Source organism: Strix uralensis, chromosome 21 (assembly GCF_047716275.1).
Source record: "Strix uralensis isolate ZFMK-TIS-50842 chromosome 21, bStrUra1, whole genome shotgun sequence".
In the NCBI taxonomy this organism is placed as follows: Eukaryota; Metazoa; Chordata; class Aves; order Strigiformes; family Strigidae; genus Strix; species Strix uralensis.
The window spans coordinates 1,247,615-1,267,413 of NC_133992.1; the positions used below are offsets into that span (position 1 = coordinate 1,247,615).

Sequence of the window (19,799 nt, forward strand, 5' to 3'; positions counted from 1 at the left end):
AGACGTGGAGGCAGAGGTGCAGGCAGCAGTGCATGCAGAGGTGCATGCAGAGGTGCATGCAGTGGTGCAGGCAGCGGTGCAGGCAGCAGTGCAGACAGCAGTGCAGGCAGAGGTGCAGGCAGAGGTGCAGGCAGCAGTGCAGGCAGCGGTGCAGGCAGCAGTGCAGGCAGCAGTGCAGGCAGAGGTGCAGGCAGCTGTGCAGGCAGCAGTGCAGGCAGCAGTGCAGGCAGCTGTGCAGGCAGCGGTGCAGGCAGCAGTGCAGGCAGGGGTGCAGGCAGCAGTGCAGGCAGGCCGGGGTGCAGCCGCTCCCACGCTGTGCTGCAGAAAGCGCCAAGCTCCCGCCCTGGGCTGGCCAGGAAACAACCCGGACATCCGAGGCCAGCACAGGCCTCACTTTCACTTTGCATCGCTCTGCTGGGCTGGGTGCAGGCAGCGCTGCGCAGGCAGGGCAGGCAGGGCAGGCAGGGCAGGCAGAGCTGCCCTCAGGCCGAGCCCGGGGCAGGTAGGCAGAAGGAGCAACGGGCTCTGTGCACCTACGCCCGAGGAAGGAGGGGTGCTCGAGGAAGGAGGGGTGCTCCCAGCACAGGTAAGGGGGAGACTGGCAGGGACCGCGGCCACCCCCTCCCTGAGGGCAGGGCAGGAGGGAGCCTTTGCCCCTGTCCTTTCCCGGGACGGGAGCTGACGGTCTGGGTTCAGCCCCGCTCTGGGACGGGTGTTACTCTGCTGCCAGCCAAGGGGCAGGATCGTGGTCTCCAGATCCGGCTGCTCCATGTCCCAGGGGGTGTTTAGGGGATGTGCTGGGAAAAGGGGACCCTGGGAGGAGCTGGAGAGACAGGGCAGGGGCTGCCCTTGCAAAGACCATCCCTCCCCACAGCCTGGCGTAGAGATGCAGACGCGCCTGCTTAGGGCAGTGGGCTGGAGCTCCGTGGCCATCCTGGGAGTGCTGGGGGTGGCCGTCTTCCTCCTGATCCTGACCCTGGCGAGGGATGCTGCCCTGCCTACGAGGAACAAAGTAGGTGCCCAGCGGGACCTGGGGAATGACCACCAGCCCCTTTCCACCCCTTATCCTTCCATCAGCCCTGCCTCCCTCTCGGTTTGCAAGTCTTCCTATAACCAGCCAAGCTTTTCTGGGCTTAACCTGATCAAGGCAGCATTGGACAGATCAACCACCCCCACCTTAAACCGCAGTCCTGGCTCCTTGTAAAGGAAGGGAGAGAGAAGAGCAGCCTTCTTTCTGTGGCTGCTGTTTTCCACACCAGGCACTTTCTTTTCTCTGTTTTCAGACATCCAGAGCATGTGGTGGGTTTACTTCTTTCTCTTTTGTTGCCTTCTGCTGGCTTTTGCAGACTCAAAAAATAGGGTTTGTGACATTTGACACTTGTGAGGTCTGTGAGCAGCTTTGGCAGCCTGAGCCCTCGGGGACATGTCTGGATTCCTCCCTGCTCTGCAAATCACCCTGCTGACCTCCACGTCTCCCCTTTCTGAGCTGTAGCTCCCTTGAATGGCTAAATCAGGGGGATTAGTGGTTGAGTGGGGCTGCTAAAGGGAAGCTGGACGTGCAAACCTGCGCTGCTTGCATTCATGCACAGGAAGTGAGAGCAGAAGCTCTCAGAAACTCCTTGGTGCAGCCCCAAGCGTGCTGTGACCCCCTGTCCCCTCTGCCTCCCCCAGTACGGTCTGGTGTTTGACGCCGGCTCCACGCACACAGCTCTCTACATCTACCGGTGGCCCGCAGACAAGGAGAACGGCACTGGCATCGTGTCCCAGGTGGAGGCCTGCACTGTGCCTGGTGAGTGTGCCAGGACGTGCCCATCCCTCTCTCCCAGACTACTGGATCACTGTCCCAGACTCTCACAGCATCGTTGGTGATCTGAGTCTTTCAGCCTGTGCTGGGCCAAAGCGAGGTTGGTCTGTGGAATCACCAAAGTAAAGTGTTAGGGAGAATAGTTTGCACCTCAGGGAGCCCTACAGTAACTGGGGGATCCACAGGTGGGTAAGGAGTTTGGCTCCCAGTTAGCACAGTTCCTGGAGCCAGTCCAGTCTGGCAGCGAGTGGCTGTGCATCACCTCGCACCTTGGGATGTTGGATGTGCAGAGTTTGCTCCTTCTCCAGTGCAACCGCTTCCTTGGCTCTTCTTCCTACAACATCTCTTCACAGCTTCTTTCATAATGTGCGGCTTTGTGTTCCCGCAGGGCCTCCTAAAATGTCTGTAGAAGTCCCTAAACATTACTGTGTTTCTGCTGTATTTTTGTATGTGGTTCCTAACTGCTCTTTGGGTCAGCAGTTTTCATTTTGGTATCTGTACGGCACCAAACACAGCAGAGTTTTGGACTGTGGTTGGGACATCTGGGTATTGCCAAGGAGGCCCAGACAGCTCCCTGGGCCTAGCGAATGACTGGACATGTCCCCTGCTGTCCTGTCTCCAGGGCAGCACTGAGCTCGCTCCATCACGGGGTGCCCTCTTGCAGGACCCGGCATCTCCAGCTATGCAGACAACCCCGCTGAGGCTGGAGCCATCCTGAAGCCCTGCCTGGACAAGGCCATGAAGATCATCCCAGCAGAGCAGCAGCGGGACACCCCCACCTACCTGGGGGCCACAGCGGGCATGCGGCTGCTGAGGTACTGGCACTGCCCGGAGCCGACCACCTCCAAGCCCTTCCCCACTGCGCGTTTCTGCATCGTAGCCAGTGCAGGGGGCTGGGACAGGGGGCTGGGGGCACGGGGGGCTGGGGGTATCAGGGGCTGCTGCCCGGGCAGGCCATGGTGATGGGCAGAGCATCCACGTCTGCAGTCTGCCGGGGTGTCCAGGAGAGCCGCTCGCCGTGCCCACAGAGAAACCCCCCAGCCCAGTCCAGCACCAGCCTGGCAGCAGCCCCAGAGGTGGATGAGCCTCCTTTGCCAGACTTGCCTTAACCTTCCCGCATGCTCAGGCAGAGCCTGTGGGCAGCACTTTTAGGGAGACTCCCGGTGCACCAGTTGAGGGATTTGGCAGCTTGCAGGAGCCGTCCTGCAGGCAGGGCAGCGATGGATGGGGATGTGCCTTGTCTCTGAGCAGCCCCGCTCCTCCGCAGAGGACAGCAGTCCCTTGCTGTTAGCCCTGCTCTGAAAGCTCCCTGGCCATTGCCTCCTCCACTGCACGGTATTTATCTCCTTCCCTGGGCAGGGAGCAGAACAGCACCAAGGCTGAGCAGGTCTTCGCTGAGGTCTCCAAGGCCATTGACGAGTACCCTGTGGACTTCCGCGGAGCTCAGATCCTCACGGGGAACGAGGAGGGCTCCTTCAGCTGGATCACCATCAACTACCTGCTGGAGATGCTTGTCAAGGTGTGAGCTCGGGGAGAGGGCGGAGGGGGTCTCCCCTCCCTGCTGTGCTGCGGTCTGGCCTGGGAAGCCAATGTCCCTGTGGTCACCCTGTGCCGGGTCCCCGTGGGTAACTCCCAGTGCTGGGCAGTGCTCCTTCACAGGCGAGTGGACCCACCCACCAGCAGAGGATGTGGTTGGAGCTCTGGATCTCGGTGGAGCTTCAACCCAGATCACTTTCCTTCCTGGGACCACCATAGATGACAGCAGCACAAGATCCCTCCTCAGGCTGTACGGGGCCAACTACTCCATTTACACCCACAGCTACCTCTGTTATGGGCAAAATCAAGCCCTGAAGATGCTGATGGCATCCTTGCACCAGGTAACCGCCTCCAGCCTTGTGCTCCTCAGCTACATGTAGCCTGAGCCCTGATCTCACTCTGATGACTACTGGGCTCTGTGCCTTTGTGCTAACCCCGGTGAGGATGGTGGGTACAACAGGGCCACCATGGCAGGAGCCATCCCAGGGGTGTCCCAACAGCAGAGGGCAGGATTGAGCCAAGATGGAGGTGGACACCCCAAAGCAGGATGCCTGACCACAGGGCTGCCGGGGTGGTGGGTGCCTGGGGACCCTGTCCCAGGGCCATCTTGCCCACCAGATCTCCATCCCTGTCCTCATGGAGGGGCTGTGTCAGCTCAGCCTCAATCACAGGGGGCTGGAAGGACCCAGACCTGGAGGAGGGAACCTGCTAGGTGCTAGAAGGTTGGGGAAAACCCAGAGAGGTTTTTTAGCACCAGTATGGTAATGAATAACTTGGGTTTATGGGTAGAAATCTGAACCTGCTGGTCTTCAGCAGTAGGTGCTGGCCATGGGAGAGTGAAGGGAAGCAGTGTACAGGGGCACACTCATGTCCATAGCTTGGCTGTGGGGTGAGGACTCAATGCCAACTCATGCTGGTTGGAATGGGCAAAAGACCACGTCCAGAGCACATTGCAAAGAGAAATCAGTATCCATTTTGATTTTGCTTAAATGGCTTCTCAGCTTTGGATCTCCCCTGAGTCTGGTGACCCTACAAAGGAAGACTAGGGACAGAATGGGTCCACAGTCAGCACAGGATGCAAACTCCCAAGGCCTTGGGCATGCGACCATCACTGTAGCTGATCTCTGACCACAGCGTGGTCACACCATGCTTGTCCTCATGATTCTGTGCCTGCACCCTGTGGACAAGACCCCATGGTTGGTGGGGCCACCATGCTAGTGTCCTGCCTCTGGGTGTGGGAACAGGCACTGTCTGTGGGCTGTTTCTCTCATTCCCATCCTCATGCTCAGTGCCAGGGCAATGCTAACAGCTCTCACTCTCTCCAGGGCAGCCCATCTTCCCAGCAGATATCACACCCCTGCTACCCCGCGGGATACCAGGAGAACATCACCACGTCAGACCTCTACAACAGTCCCTGTGTCCATGCACCGAGCACACCCAGCCCTGCACAGGTCCTCACAGTGTCAGGGACAGGGGATCCAGCAGCGTGCAGCACCGCCATCCAGAAACTCTTCAACTTCACCTGTGGGGCCAACAGGACGTGCGGGTTCAACGGGGTTTATCAGCCGCCTGTGCGGGGACAGTTCTTCGTAAGGAGCCTCCATCTCCATGGCTGTGGCAGGGGTGGGGGGTTTTAGGTCACCAGAGGCTGGCCACGACCCCGGGAAAATTGGTGTATGAGAGAAGTCTGAATAGTGCCAGCCCTGAAAGCTGGGATGTGCCCAGTGCATGGAGACATGCAGGGTGCTCTCCAGTGTGCCAGGCAGACCCAGACCTCTCTTGTCACAGCACCAATCTCTTTCGGTGTGGGGAGTAGTCCCAGGGATCCCTCCAAGCAGGTCAACAAGCATCACCCTGCCGTGCTGAGAGGTGGCCTTAAGAACCTGCAGAGCACCCGGAGGGAGGGGTGGGGCGGGGATGGCAGTGGCCTGGGTGCTTCACTAACCTGCTGCCTTTGGTCTTAAACACCCACAGGCCTTTTCAGGGCTTTATCACAACCTTCACTTTCTGAACCTGACTGGAGGGCAGTCCCTGAGCTTGGTCAATGACACCGTCAGGCAATTCTGCATCATCAGCTGGGAGAAGGTGAGGTCCTGCCTAGGAGATGACACCCACGTTTCACCTGGGATCTGGGTAGCCTGAGGGCTCATCTGCAGCACATCCTCTGCTGCACAGAGAGCAGCTGGAGGGAGATGGGTGGAACACAAAAATCTCTGGACAGGGAGAGAGATGGAAGAGCAGCCTGCAGCCTCCTGGGTCCTCCTTGCTCCCCAAGCTCAGGCAGTCCCGGGTCTTTGCTTCCAGATGCACTGTGGGGCTCTTCCCCACAGTGTGGGTGTACAGAGCACTGCTCTGTGCTGGCAGTACCCCCCGGCTCTTCCACCTCTGCAGATGCAGGAAGAGTTCCCCACCATGAACAGGACCCACCTCCGTGACGTCTGTGCAGCAAGCTCCTACATCCTCACCCTTCTCCTGCAAGGCTACAAATTCAACCACACGACGTGGCTTGATATCCACTTTGTTCAGCAGGTAGGAAAGTGCCTGGCAGCCCCCAGCTTCCACGCTTCATGCCATGAAATGATTCGTGCCCACCCTGTCACTGCCCCTGCTCTGCCTGGATGGGGGAGCAGGGAATAACGGGGCAGCACAGTCCACTGTCTGTGCCCAGGGCAGCTCTTGAGTTACACTCACAGGCACCTGCCTGGGCCATTTATGCCCTCTCCCAGCTTGTCTCACTAACAGGGTATCTGCAGCCCAGAGTGTGCACAGATACAGTGGCTGTGGATCAAGACCTGGGGGTGCAACAGCAAAGGTGTTCTCTAGTTCTCTGGCTTGCATGGTACTCTGCAGCCTTTCACATCTCTCTTTGTTCTCTGTCTGCACAGGTCGCTAATGTAGATGTGGGCTGGACTCTGGGCTACATGCTCAATCTCACCAACATGATTCCCTCGGAGACTCCCCAGAGAGTTGTAGGGCTCCAGAGAAGCAACTGGGTAGCAGCCACAGTTTTACTGGCTGTCATGCTCATCCTCATCTTCTGCCTGCTCACAGTCATATGCTGCCAGAAAAACTCCTCCGGTTATGAGAGTCTCTAGCAGCGCCAGCTCCAGAGGCTGCCAAAGACACTTAGTCCTCCTACCATGCTTGTGTGAGGACTTACAGACCTGGGAATCACCCCTATATGTCCAGAAGCTGTGAACTTGTAATGTGGGGCACCTGTGTCCTGGCCTTGTGAGCTGGAACCAGCATAGGCTTTAAAAAATCCTCCCTGTAGCTCTGTGCTGTCTGGTTCTCCTTTCCCCTCACTCTTGGTTGGAGATACTCTAGGAGGTGGGACATGGACGTGTAGAGCAGAGGCTGAGTGCTGTGGGTGTGGGGACCACAGTGATGTGGGGTGGCTGGAGATGATGGGACTGGTGGGTCAGGGAAGAGAGAAGAGGTGTCTGAAAGCAACAGGATCATCACGGGGCTGGTTACAGCCTGCAGCAGATAGTGCATGTGGGGCAGATATGTCCTGCCCCATCCCAGGACAAGAGCCTGCATCACCCATGGCCACCAAGAGGGTGGTCAGACACTGGAACAGGCTCCCCAGAGAGGTGGTCGATGCCCCAAGTCTGTAAATGTTTAAGAGGCATTTGGACGATGCCCTTAATAACAAGCTTTAACTTTTGGTCAGCGCTGAAGCGGCCAGGCAGTTGGACTAGATGATCATTGTAGGTCCCTTCCAACTGAAAATATTCTACTCTGTTCTATTCGGTGCCAGACAGAGGGGCAGTGGCAATGGGACTATGGGGGGAAGCTGGCCTGGTAGATGGGACTCAGGCTCTGCCCAGGACTGGGAAGCCCTGTGAGGTGGGGGATGGCAGTAGCACCCTGCTCTCCTGCACGAGGTTCCTCTCTGGTCCATCTGCACCCCATCTGTGCCTGGCAGACATCTCATCCTCCCTTTCCAGCATACAGGGTGATGTGGGAACACTGCTGGGACATGTCAGGGCAGCTCCTGGGGCCCCCTTTACGTTTTTGGGGAGTCCCACTGGTGGCCAGTGGATGGGTGAGGTGGGATGAGGTGAGGACAGCCCAGCTCTCATCAGGAGAAGACCTGTCCTTGTGCCCTGCTGGCTCCTCTCTGAGGTATTGCAGATGCTGAGAGGTCTCCAAGGACATCTCCCATAGCACTGAGAAATGTTGACTCTCCCCTGAGTCCCCATCATCACCAGCCCTTACCTGGAAGATGGAAACAATAAAATCATAACTGTTCAGGAGCAAAGTAACAGGCATTTCCTCATTGGCTGCCCTTTACAATGTTTATTTGGAGGACGAGAGCTGTGAGATGCCTGCCTTTCTGCAGAGACACCAAAGGTCAGCTCCTGGCTGCCAGAAGGCAAATAACAAGATGAATCATCCACAGGGCAGATAACAAATGAGCAGAACCAAAGGTAAAGGCAAGGGTGCAGTCGTGGCCAGGACCCAGCCCAGCCATGTGCACAGGGTCAGGGCAGGACTGCAGCCTGCTGGAGTCTCAGACCGACACCACGGTGTCCAGGCCTTCTGCTGGTGGGACAATGTTGTCTCCAGGAAGACACTTGGGAACATCGATCCCTTTATCCCAGAAGAAAAGGAGGATGAGATGAGATGAGATGAGATGAGATGAGATGAGATGAGATGAGATGAGATGAGATGAGATGAGATGAGATGAGATGAGATGAGATGAGATGAGATGAGATGAGATGGATCCTCTGGGGAGGCATGGACCATGTTTCTGACTTTGGATGCTCAATTTGTCTTCTGTCTCCAAGACCATGAGATACATCCAAACGATACACCCTCAGGAGAGCCAGCTGGGATACTGCAGAGCCTTGCAAGCCCTCATGCTGGCAGACCTGGCACGGACCCGCCTGGCTGTTGGCAACTGTTCTCAGACCCAGCATTGCACTGGCCTGGGCCATTTATGCCCTCCTCCAGCTTGTCTCACTAACAGGGTATCTGCAGCCCAAGGTGTGCACAGATACGGTGGCTGTGGAATAGGACCTGGGGGTGCAACAGCAAAGGTCTTCTCTAGTTCTCCAGCTTGCACGGTACTTTGCAGCCTTTCACATCTCTCTTGGTTCTCTGTCACCAAGTCACCCTGTCACCAAGTGCCTGCAGCTGTGCACTAACAGTGTGGCACTCCGGGAGCTCTTCCATGGCCAGGCTGGCTCTCCATGGCCCCATGTGCCAGCCGGTGGGATGGAGGCCATATCTATGACAGGCACAGTGGTGTGAGGAGGCAGATAGGCATGGCTGGGGTTCCTGTGGTATGTGGAATGATCCCAGCAGGACTCCACAGGAGCGGAGCTCCTCTGGAAACCTCCCAAGGTGCCTATCTGCATGTTGGGGCCAGTCCCATGGAAGGCCAGACCTCAGTTCTTCAGGGCTGTAGAGGATCACGTGCTCATCATCACTGAACCAGCCTCAGGCTGCCAGTCCTGCTGGCAGAAGTGCAGTGCACTGCAGTGCAGGGAGCCCTCCAGCCCCAACGTGCTCCTTCCAGGCTCTGAAATGCAGTTGGGCTCCTACACCCACAAGAGCAGGAGCAGGGCAGCAAACCCCAAGGCAAGGGTGAGGATGATGAAGGTGATGGCCGCAGCCCACAGGGAAGGAACATGCCCCTTCACCTGTGTTGGAGGCTCCGCTGGGATCATGTTGGTGAGGTTCAGCATGTAGCCCAGCGTCCAGCCGACATCAGCGCTCCCCGCCTGGCCGAAGAGAGAGGGGATGATGAGTTAGCCCTGCAGGAAAGCCACACCGACGACACAGGGCCACCTACTCCTGTATGGCCCAAATGGGGTGCAGTAGCTGGCCCCACACCCATGCTGGGATGTGGGGCAAGCAGGGCTTTCTGGACCGTGGCTCTCAGCACCCCCCCAACGCGGGAAGCTGGCTCTTTTCCCCAGCACTGCCTCTACTCCTGCCTGCAGGCTGGGTTCGCTGCCTACCTTCATCCGAAAGAAGATGTTGTTCCAGCTGGTCTCATTGAACTTGTAGGCGTCGAGGAGGAGCGTGAGGATGTAGTTGGCGTTGGCGCAGTATTTAGGCAGTCGCTCAGGATTCTCTTTAGGGTAGCTAGAAGACAGCTGGGGTGGGGACATGTTTGGGGAGGAAGGGAAGTCATTTGCAGCCAGTTTCCATGCAGGGACAGTGTCCTGATGACTGCTGCATGAGGGGCAATGGCTCCACAGCCACCAGCATCCAGAAAAAGACGTCTGGACCAGGCAGGTATTTTGGACCTGGCCGCATGGGGCAACTCCTTTGGGGAGGGTTTACTCTCCACGTAGAGAGACATACTGGAGTTCCTCCTGCCCCAGATCCTCCCATCTCAGCCTCCTCATGCAAGGGGCTCCTGCTCTCTGCCCCATGGAGGTCCTAGCACCTCTTGGCCTTATCCATGCCCATTTGACTTGTTTCCAGAGTGGTGCCAGCAGCTGACTCTCCTCTCAGCATCCTCCAGTGCTACAGACCCACCTCCATCCCCAGCTCCTGTGCTGGAGGAGAGATTTTGCTGCCTTCACCTGCCCTGGCTGCCCCTTTCTCAGTGTTGCATGAGCAAGGAGGGCCCCCAAGGGTGGGTGCAGGATGGTCCTGGCTCCCACACAGAGCTCAGGGATGGCTCCACTGTGTAGGGCACAGCTTAGCAACCGGGGAGCCTTGCCCTGGAGGGGTCCCTGCTCCTCTTCCCCCACCCCAGGGCCCCTTTGCTTCTGAAGCTTCCCCACAGCCTTCCATTGTGGGGAACGTACATTTTCCCAGCTTCTTGTGCAGAAATGCTCGATGGTCTCCCTGACAGTGGCCAGCGATTGCCCCTTGGTCAGGTTGAGAAACTTGAAGTTATAGTAAAAGGCAGAGAAGGCCTGAAAGGCAAGAGGCAGAAATGTCATTGAGCTACAGTAGGGAAAACGCCCCCAGACAGCTGACCACCCCCCACGCCCCTTGAAGCAGGAGGTGGGGTTTGTCCTTCACCACTTCACCAGGTTTGTCCCACCCTTGTATAGTCCCACGGCGTCATTGTCCATGTCCCAGCAGAGATGATGAGCTGGGAGTGTAGGTGCCTGCTGGCTACGGCAGCACATGGAGTGCAGGCAGAGCCTTGCCTGCAAGCTGCTGGCTAAGCTGGGGTTTTTTTACTGAAAAGTTGTTTTTTGATTAAGCACCTGTTTTGTTAACATGGCCCCATTCGGAGAGCTGGCTGGAAAACCTGAGACAGCAATCCCTGGTATGCCCTGGGGCAGTGGTAATTTGGGAGCTTCTTGCCCCTGTTCTGCTGCAGGGAGGTGACAGTGCCAGGGGACACACAGGGACACCACTGCACCCGGGGACATGCTCTGCCTCGGAGGTGGGAGGATGGGATTTGCCTTACAATGAACTGCCCTCTGACTGGGGGCTGGTAGACACCGTCAAAGGTGCAGTCCTGGCGCTGGCCACATGCCGAGAAGTTGAACAGCTTCTTGATGGCAGCCAGGCACCCACTGGCATTGCCCCTGCCCTCCAGGGTCACGTTCCTGTCACTGAGGATCAGGTGTGGGTCACTCTGGTTCGTGCAGGGGCTGGTGCAGAAGGAAGACAGCGAGATGGTTTCATTGTAGTCTTTTGGGTAGCAAGGGTGATCGACTCGCGTGCTGGAGGATGACTCCTGGGAATAGCAAAATCACAGGCTGCAGCCCCCTCCAAACCCTCTTGGCAGGCATGACGGGTGTGAGGCTTCACCCAGCGCTCCCCCTAAAGCCACGGGCACAGGCATCTCCCACGTCCTCAGCAGGGAAAGACCCTCCTGCTGTTTAGTCCTGATCTTGCTGGCTATCTGCAGTCTCAGCCTGAGCTCAACACTAATTCTCACTCTGCTTTGTCTCATTCCCTCTCCTACGGAAGCAGACCAATTTCAGGGACCCAGCACGTCTCTACCCTGGCCAGGGTGCCATGATTTGGGGCATGCAAAACCCTCTCCACCCCAGCTCTAGCTCTGTCTCTAGCTCCAGCCCCAGCCAGGGACACCACCTGGGACCGTCCTGGCTGTGCATCATGAGCAAACCCTTCTAGCTCACCAAGGCTGCTTCTCCTGGCAAGGCGCAGCTCCATGAAGACCCTCTTCCCCTCTCACCTTCCAAAAATTGGCCTGAGAAAGATCTCTGGCTCACTTTTCTCCGGTCTGTGCAGTCACAGAGCAGTTGAGGTTTGGGGGGAGCTATAGGGTCTCTGTGCCAACCTCCTCCTTAAAGCATGATCAGCTAGATTGGGTTGCTCAGAGCCTTGTCCCATCAAGTTCTGAATATCTCCAATGTTGGTGACTCCACAGCATTTCTGGGTCCTATTCTGATATTTGTCCATTCTTATTGAGAAAAACATTTCCCCTGCATCTGTTTGGAAACTCGCGTGTTCCAGCTTGTGCCCGTTGCCTCTTGCCTTGTCACCTTGCACCTCTGAGAAGAGCCTGGTCCTGCCTTTTCCACACCCTGTGCAAGGCAGCTCTGTAGAGCCTGAAGACCCCTCCTGAGCCACCCCTTCTGATGCTTCCTATGCTCCTCTCCACCTCTGCCTACCAGACTCCAAGGAGTCTGTACCTGCTCTCAGTCCCTGCTGATGCCCCTCTGGAAGAGCATTGCCTGTTCTTCTTTTAGGCATTAACAAGTCCATGGTTGGTATCATGAAACCAGAGTCCAATTACCCCCCAGTTCCCCTCTCACCGCAATTAATTCTTTTGCCAGTCGCTTCAGCATCTCATTCTGCCCGTAGCAGAGGTAGCTGTGTGTGTAGATGTTGTAGTTATACCCGTACAATGTGAACTTGGAGGTTTCATTCCAATTCATCACTGAACTTTCAGGCATAAAGCTGATCTGAGTGGATGCTCCTCCAAGATCCAGTGCCCCAAAAATGTTGGCTGCCTCTGGACGAACCCACGTGTGTGCTTTGGGGGAGTACTGCCAAGGCAAGACAGGAGAGGAAGAGGAGTAGCACAGGGCTGGGTTTACTTGCCCTGAGCAAAATTCTCAACCCACTGAAGTCAATAGGGTTTTATTACTAAATTCAACAGGTATTCAATTCAATTATTTCCCTACGTGAGGCCCCACTGCCTTCCCTGCCCAACCAGCCTGGCCATTTATCAGAGCCAGAAAAAACAGAGATTGAATTGTGCCAACGTTCTGTGGGCTCACATGGCTCTGAGTCACCGGTCCCCAGACCAAAGAGCTGGTGAGGACCTGGCTTGGAGGGGCTGCCCTTCCTGAAGAGCAGGCGGCAGAGGCATCGGTGCAAGGGGAAGGACAGAACTCCTCCAGCAGCTTGCACAGGAGCCCAGCGGTGCCAGCACCACTCTCAGCTGTGGTGGTGCTGGGATAGAGGGTGGCAGGAAAGAGGTTTGGTTCAAGCTTCCTTCAGACTGGCACATTGAAGCCAAATTCGAGTCTCCCAGAGCCACACAGAGATAGACCTTCCCAGGGCAGTGAGACAAAGCCCAGCAGGAGCAAATGGTCCCCACTGGGCTGTACGGCTGACCCCGCTGTCCCCAAGAGACCCTGTGTCCCTATGGTGCGGACATGTGCCCTTTGCTCTTAACACCCCCGCTCCTGATTTCTCCCTCCTCTTTCACTGTAGGTGAGCCAGAGGAGAACTGGCTGCTCCCCTAGATCGTTTCAGAAAGTTGTTAACCCTGACCTTTCCTTCTGCGCTTAAGAAAAATCAGAAAAGCTGTATTAGGAAAGAAGGAGGGGGTGTTTCCCCCTTCTCCCACCTTAGTGAAGGAGTCTAGCAGGTAGTTGATGGTGATCCAGCCATAAGCCCCCTCCTCCTCTCCTGTAAGGATCTGAGCCCCTTTGAAAGCCACGGGGTACTCTTGCATGGTCTTAGTAACTTCAGCCAGGACTTGATCTGCTGCTGAGCTGTTCTGTTCCCTAAGAAGGACTCAAAGGTCAGGACACGTACCCAGCTACATCAATACATCAAAACAGTCTGGGGTTTTTTTTCCCCAGTTCCACATACTTGTTTTTTGCAACAAGCAGTTTGTGTGAAATGATGTTTCCTGCTATGTAACTTGTCAAAGCTGCTCGTACAGCGTAAATCCCAGCTGTCTAGACTTGGCATCACAAATCTAGGAGCAATAGCAATCTCTTCCCTCCAGTGCAGCTTGATCCCAGTCACACAGAGGTTTGCCAGGCCACCCTTCCCTACCTAAGTATCTTCCTAGTGCTGGAGGCCAGAGGGGATTGTGCTGCAAAACCCAGGTTTGGACATCACCCACTGACTTCACCAAAGCCAGGGCTGGTTGCTGAGCTCAGGTGGGGCTTTCGGGAAGGTGCCAGCCTGGTTTCAGACCTCTGAGTGGGGAAGATGTCTTGGGGCTGCCAGCATGTGTTCGCTCTCTGAAGCAAGTAACCTTCAGGCTATGACCTGGCTCTTTCCCAATGAAGGGGTCTAATTGCCAGGGCACAGAAATAATGTTAGATATCTGCAACCATAAAACCAAGAACCATGAAATGAAGGTTGACATTTGAAGAGAGATAATATGGGCTGGTGAAAGGTAAGGGCTGGTCCCGCAGCACCTCGTTGCCTCCTACCTTGCCCCCCTCTCCCCCACCAGCACCCATCCATCTGGGCAGATGGCACCTCTCCTGGTGGCATCTCAACTCCCTTGTGTTTCAGAAATAATGAAGAGTAAACAAAGAGCTCTGAGAAGCAATTTTTGCTTGGAATTGGGCATGCAGCACCATCCTGGGACGTGGGGTCCCAGGACACCAACAGACACCTCTGAGCAGCCTCTCTGCCCCAGGGCCAGTCGCTCAGGACTGCTCAGCCACCCATGTGTCCCCACTGGGCTGCCTTCTCCTCACTCCCCAGTCACTTGTTCATGGCATCATGAGAGCTGGGACCTCCTGGTAGCCTGGCCCCAAGCAGGACACTGTATTCTGGCAGTGGCTGCTGGCAGCTCAGTCACTGCTCCATCACCCCCATGCCCCACAGCAGTACCTCAGTAGCCTCATGCCTGCTGTTGCTCCGAGATAAGCTGGGACATCCCTCTGTTTTCCAGCAGGAACAACCTTCATGGCTTTATTCAGGCACTCCCTTAGGGAATCACCAGCTTTTGCGGGATCATTGGCATAGCTTGATATGCCTTGCCCTGGAAGAGAGTCAGGATGGGACAGGCTGATGGGAACTGCTGAGGACATGGATGTGGGGGCAAGGTGGCACAGGGCAGTGAGGTCTGTCACCTCTTAGCTTTTCCAGGGTCCCCCGAGACCTGACCGAACCATGCTTATGTTCCTCTCCTATGGCCTCCCCATGTCTCCCATGTTTTCAGCAGTGTCCCCACCTCTATGACTGAGACCTTCCCCAGCCAGGACAGCAGCTTGGGCAGCCAGGAGCAGTCCAAGGTGGAGGAATGAAAATCCAGAGCAACATCAAGGTGCTTCGGTCCCACCAAGTGTGTGGGCACATGGTGCTGAGGGCCCTCCAACCATGAGTGAAGCCAGCAGGGAGTCAGGGACCACTCTGCCTGCAGCCAGGGCTCCCCACCGTGCCAGCAGTGCCAGCAGGATGGACAGAGCTGCCCAGCGTGGGCAGGACAATAAAAGGAAGGGCCAGGACATCCCACCCACCACATGAACACTCAGGGCAGCACTGAACACATGGCAGGGGGATACTGACCCTGGACATCACAGGTCAAGTTCTGGCTGACCACACCGGTGTCGTTCTCCTTGTCTGAATCCCACTCGTAGACAAACAGGGAGGTGTGGGACGAGCCTGCATCAAACACCATCCCATACTGGAAGGAAAAACCAAGACATCACACTGTCGGGAGGATCAGCATCCTGCACTGCCAGGGTGGTGAGGCCAGAGGATGCCCCCAAAAAATATCTCTCTAAGGCACAGCTAGCTGCACCATGGCAGAGCAGAGCAGTGACAGGGCATGGCCTCCGCATGGGCATTTCTCACAGCAACTGAGGGACTTTTTCATTCCCTCTGCTGAGGTCTGTGCAGCAATGCCAGCTTACACAAACATTTTCTTAGTTGTTTCCTCATGCCTTTTTATTTTCTTTCTTGGTTACATACTTTTTGTGTCTACACTGGCCGCACCTTGGGACCAGCAACTCGCCCATCTCCAGTGCTCTCTGCTACCCATGGCTGCACCCAGCCTGGGCAGAGACTGGCAGGGCCACACCAGCCCCAGTCTGGGAGCACCCAACCGTGTGCCTCTCCCCTGTAAAGCCCTCCACCTCACCCTGAAACTGTGCCAGCCCTCTTCCAGCAGCCAGGGTGGGATGCCAAGCGGCAAGGGAGAGACAGGGAGGAGCCACGATGCTTATGCTGTCGTGTGAGCCGGTTAGGACAGGCTGGTGGGACCTGGCAGGAACAAAGGCCATGTGGAGGTGCATTGCCCTGCAGTGCGGTGCCCTGGGAGGGCTTTGCCCTACCCATCTGACCCAAGGTAATCTCCTCGAAACACGTCAAGCGCATAGCATGCTGGCTAGTTTCAGAGGAGGTTTCCCACACCCGATTTCGAGGTGGCCAGGCTGTATTTCTTCTGCCTGCACCTTGAGATGGGAAGAAAACACCCACCCAGGTACTAAAAGGTAGTTCCTGCCAACCCCCCTTCACCTCCTAACCTGGAAGATGAGCTGTTGCCTCTGAGCACCTGCCAAGGTGACAGGTCTCTGCAGTGGTGCTCGGGGACCTTCTTTTGGGCTCACCTTGACTGTGGGTGGCAGGGTGACATCTTCAATCCTCACCAGGCTGAGAACAAGGGCAATGATGGAGAGTGCGACCAGTGCCCCGACAATGGCACTGGTGAAGTGCTTCTTGTTAACAAACATTGTGGCGAAGGCTCCTGCAAAGCCAAACACAGGAGAAAGGTGGTTGGACACGGCCAGCTGGGAACAAGCTAGTCAGTGAGAGCTGCAAGGAGATCAGCTCCGAAAGTTGTCCCCATGCTGACGTTATCTTAAGCTGTGTAACCTGGAAATCCTGGAGGATAATCAGATCTTTTCCTGGGAAAAGCCACACTAGGATAAAATAGGGGGGGCTGGAGGAAAGAGGGGTTGGTTGCCCAGCAGCCTGGCACAGTCACGATGGGATTGCAACAGTCTTCCAGGTCCCGCACCCACTCCTGCTCAGCTCACCACTACCGGGAAGGATCAGGTCCAGGAGGAGCAAAAGAAACACTGCACCAAACAGAGGAGAACATGGGAAATTGCAAAAACCCCTCAGTGTGCGATATTGTAGAAGGGGAAGGTGATTTCATTTTACAAGGTGTAAGTAAGGTCAGCTCACCTGCTGGCACTCCCAGACCCGTGTATCCAGGTGTTATGCCCAGGTGAGATTGCTCGGAGCTGGGTTTCGAGTCCTTGCTGTGGCCCTGAGCTCCTCCACTGCCTACAGCAAACCCAGCTTGGCCTTGCCTTTTATATCCTTTGGAAATGGATGCTGCTCGAAAATCTTCTCCCGTTATTTTATCTCAGACCTCATCAGCCTTAGGCAAAACTCTTGAATATGATTTCTCTTGTTTGTCTTACAGGTATATTTATGGCTCAGTTCAGCATCTTCCTGACACCTTATCTTCAGCCAGTTAGTTCCTCCTCCTCATTTGAATGAAATCACACATAGGAGTCCTGCAGCAATTAGCACACACCTCTCCTTTTAACCCTTGTCCCCCTGCTTCTTTGTGCTTTTACACACACACTCACATTTCTGTTCTCTCTTTGCTTTCACCGGTCTTAATATTTCCATTACGAGTCTCCACAAGGTTTATAAGAGGCGAGAGTGATATTTCCAGTATCCAATGCCCTGAAATCACACACAGAGTGGTAGGTGCCGTGATGATAAGTTTTATTACAATGAGAAGGAAAATCACATCAGAAGAGAACGGCCCTGCCAGGGGGGTCTCAGCAATGCTCGCTGAGCTTTGCCAGGGGAGACAGAAGAGGCCAAGACATTGTCATGGCCCAGCTGGGACTGCAGTCATCCCTTCCCTGCGTGTGACCCAGCTTCAAGCTGCTCCTGGGCTGGGGGTCCCTGCAGACATGGGGACCCCAAGGAGAGCCAGGGAAGTGAGGAGGACTCAGGCCCTCACAGCCCCTGGCTCTGCCATCTCTCTGGGCACACGTTCGAGTCTCAGCGGCACAGGCAGGGTATCACACCCCAGCCACAGACCCCTGGCACCCCTGTCCTGGGACCGAGAGGGCTGGTGGATGGGAGACCTGCTCCCTCTGGGTGGTACAGCAAAGCTGCTTCCTGCTGATTCAGCTTCCTGATAAGAGGCTGCCAGGGCCATCACAAGGTCGATCTCAATGGAAGGATTCAGTTCCCAGCTGCCTTATCTCAGCTGAGTCAAACACAGGGATGCCAGAAGGGAAAGGAGTGCTGGGGAGCCTTCATCACATGCCACCTTTCCAGAGCACCTTTCCCTGCAGCCGGCAGGACGCTGTGTGCATTGAAAGCACCACCCTGTGAAATCGAGGGTGCAGCAGTCCTTGAGTGCTGTCCCAGGTCACACCTACCTGCAGCTTGCACAGAGCTGGCTGCCTGTGCTGTACCCTGCTGCCGGCTGGCTGGGGCTCACACCTCCAGGCCAGTCCCTCTTCCCATGGCAGTCGTCTTTGCAGTGGCTTGTGTGGTGGTGGGGTGGATGCCTGGAGCCCAGGGAGTGCCACCACTCCTGCATTCCCACCTCCACACAACTCATTACCTTTGGACTCACACGGCTTCACTGGAAGGGTGTGAATGAGTGTCCAGGCAGCGGGACTGTCTGAACTGCTGTTTCTGTCTCAGTTCCTAGGAATTTGAGTCTCTTTGCCAGGCTCAGCCCTTTGGAAAACCTGCTGTCCTAGCTTGGGGCAAGTCCAGCCAGGAACAGCCCTGGTCCACGTAAGCACAAGGGCAGTGAAGGACAGATCTTACTGGGACTAAGCTGACACAGCAGCAACTGGCCATGGTGCATGGGAGGGTCTCCTGGGCTGCCGAAAGAAGGGATGGATGGGAGTGCCCCAGGTCTGCATCCAGCCTGGAGCTTGTCCCAGTAGGGAACTGGGGTGCAGCTGGGGCCACATGCCAAATGCAAGCTTTGTAATGTTTCCAGGTCCACCACTGCAGCTTCTGAGAGCAATGGACCCCACATAAACGTGTTGAGTGGGACAACACACTCAGGCAGTGAGTGGGGACACATGGCCCCATGGTCCCACCCATGGTCTGTGGCCCCACCTCAGGGATCCAGTCCCTCGAGGGCTGTGTTCACTCCAAAGGGGCCTTGGAGCAGCCCCAGTGCTCTGGAGCTGCAGGAGCCCTCAGCCACTCATCTTGCGTGGACCTTGTCCTAGAAAGGATGGCAGGACCAGACTCAGCCCTGCTTCTGAGATGGGCACAGCCCCAGAGGGTTGGACATCAGGGTCAAGCTGATGAGAGCACCCTGTGGACACCACTGAGCAGAGCACAGGCAACCGCATGCAGCGGTGTTTTGTTCGCCATGAAAGCAGTGTTTGTGGTGCACTAATTCCTGCTAACGCGGGCAGATGTGTCCGTTCCCTGCACAGCAGCCGTACACCTCGCAGCTGTGAGTGGGGTCAGGAGACATCCCCCAGGTGCTAGAGCCCTTCATCCACCTCCCGAGGTCCTGAGTGTCCACCTTCCTCTTGGAAGGAAATGTGGATGTGCAAAAGCAGGAGAACCAGTTTCACCAGCACATTTTTGAGCAAACAGCCTGTCTGGGTGCCGAAGGCCTGGCAGGGCTTGGGGCAGAGCTGCAGGATGGGGCTGTGCCCAGGCAGAGGGCATGTGGCACCACTGGATCTGGGTGGATGGCTTGAAGAAACTCTGGTTTCAAGGGAGCTCCTCCATCTGTGGTAGCTCTTCCCTTCCCTGAAACCCAGCAGGAGCTACAGGGCTTCAAGCTGCCCCAGCTGAAGGGGACCAGGAATCCCCATTCTCCAGCACTCTCCTTACTGGGACTCATCTGCCATCCTACAGACCCCCATGGGCTCGGCTGGTGGACAACGGTAGATACAGGGGTGGGATCAGGACAGAGGCTTTGCTGGGAGAGGTAATATTGTTTAAATATATTTCAGTTAAAAAATTTGATAAAAGGTAATACTTCCTCAGTTTATGCTAGGTATTCCTGAGCCAAGTCACAGCTAATGGCTTAATAATTTTGGGGGCAAAATTCTCCCTGCAAAAACTTTCGGGCAACAGAAAGCTAGGGCTGGGAGGAGGCCTGGCAAGCTGGGGGAGAAGCAGAGCCCGTGAGCCCCCATGAGACCAGGTGAAAGGCTCGCTGCAGACCGTCTTCCCAAACCTGCGTCATGTCCCCAGCACACAGCATAACAAACAGCCCCTATTGCACCCACGCCTGCTCCCTTCATGGGCTTCCACAGAGGCCCCTTGATTAACAAATCAGATAATTACCTTAGCTTTTACCTCCTCTTACTGGATGCGTTAAGCACTAGCCCCT

General features: G+C 56.1%; 2 protein-coding genes across 2 annotated transcripts; one reads left to right on the forward strand and one right to left on the reverse strand.

The window, feature by feature from the left end:
- The first annotated feature begins 421 nt into the window (after positions 1 to 421).
- On the forward strand, positions 422 to 6,611 carry LOC141952911 (ectonucleoside triphosphate diphosphohydrolase 8-like). The gene is made up of 10 exons (XM_074890981.1): positions 422 to 586; positions 875 to 1,012; positions 1,672 to 1,789; positions 2,469 to 2,619; positions 3,164 to 3,323; positions 3,451 to 3,681; positions 4,666 to 4,929; positions 5,315 to 5,425; positions 5,732 to 5,869; positions 6,226 to 6,611. The coding sequence occupies exons 2-10, from the start codon at positions 887 to 889 to the stop codon at positions 6,433 to 6,435; spliced, it is 1,509 nt and encodes a 502-aa protein (XP_074747082.1). The 5' UTR covers positions 422 to 586; positions 875 to 886; the 3' UTR covers positions 6,436 to 6,611.
- Positions 6,612 to 8,892: 2,281 nt separating this feature from the next.
- LOC141952943 (ectonucleoside triphosphate diphosphohydrolase 8-like) lies at positions 8,893 to 16,173 on the reverse strand. The gene is made up of 9 exons (XM_074891095.1): positions 16,051 to 16,173; positions 15,008 to 15,125; positions 14,330 to 14,480; positions 13,098 to 13,257; positions 12,055 to 12,288; positions 10,734 to 11,006; positions 10,117 to 10,227; positions 9,316 to 9,453; positions 8,893 to 9,075 (listed from the first exon to the last, which is right to left on the reverse strand). The coding sequence occupies exons 1-9, from the start codon at positions 16,171 to 16,173 to the stop codon at positions 8,893 to 8,895; spliced, it is 1,491 nt and encodes a 496-aa protein (XP_074747196.1).
- Positions 16,174 to 19,799: the final 3,626 nt, after the last annotated feature.

Coding starts and splice junctions, on each gene's coding strand:
- LOC141952911 (XM_074890981.1), top strand. CDS start 887: ATGCAGACGCGCCTGCTTAGGGCAGTGGGCTGGAGCTCCGTGGCCATC. Junction 1,790..2,468: donor GGAGGCCTGCACTGTGCCTG/GTGAGTGTGCCA, acceptor GCCCTCTTGCAG/GACCCGGCATCTCCAGCTAT. Junction 3,682..4,665: donor TGATGGCATCCTTGCACCAG/GTAACCGCCTCC, acceptor CACTCTCTCCAG/GGCAGCCCATCTTCCCAGCA.
- LOC141952943 (XM_074891095.1), bottom strand. CDS start 16,173: ATGTTTGTTAACAAGAAGCACTTCACCAGTGCCATTGTCGGGGCACTG. Junction 13,258..14,329: donor GCAGGCATGAGGCTACTGAG/GTACTGCTGTGG, acceptor AGTCCTTCTTAG/GGAACAGAACAGCTCAGCAG. Junction 10,228..10,733: donor CAGTCAGAGGGCAGTTCATT/GTAAGGCAAATC, acceptor CTTGCCTTTCAG/GCCTTCTCTGCCTTTTACTA.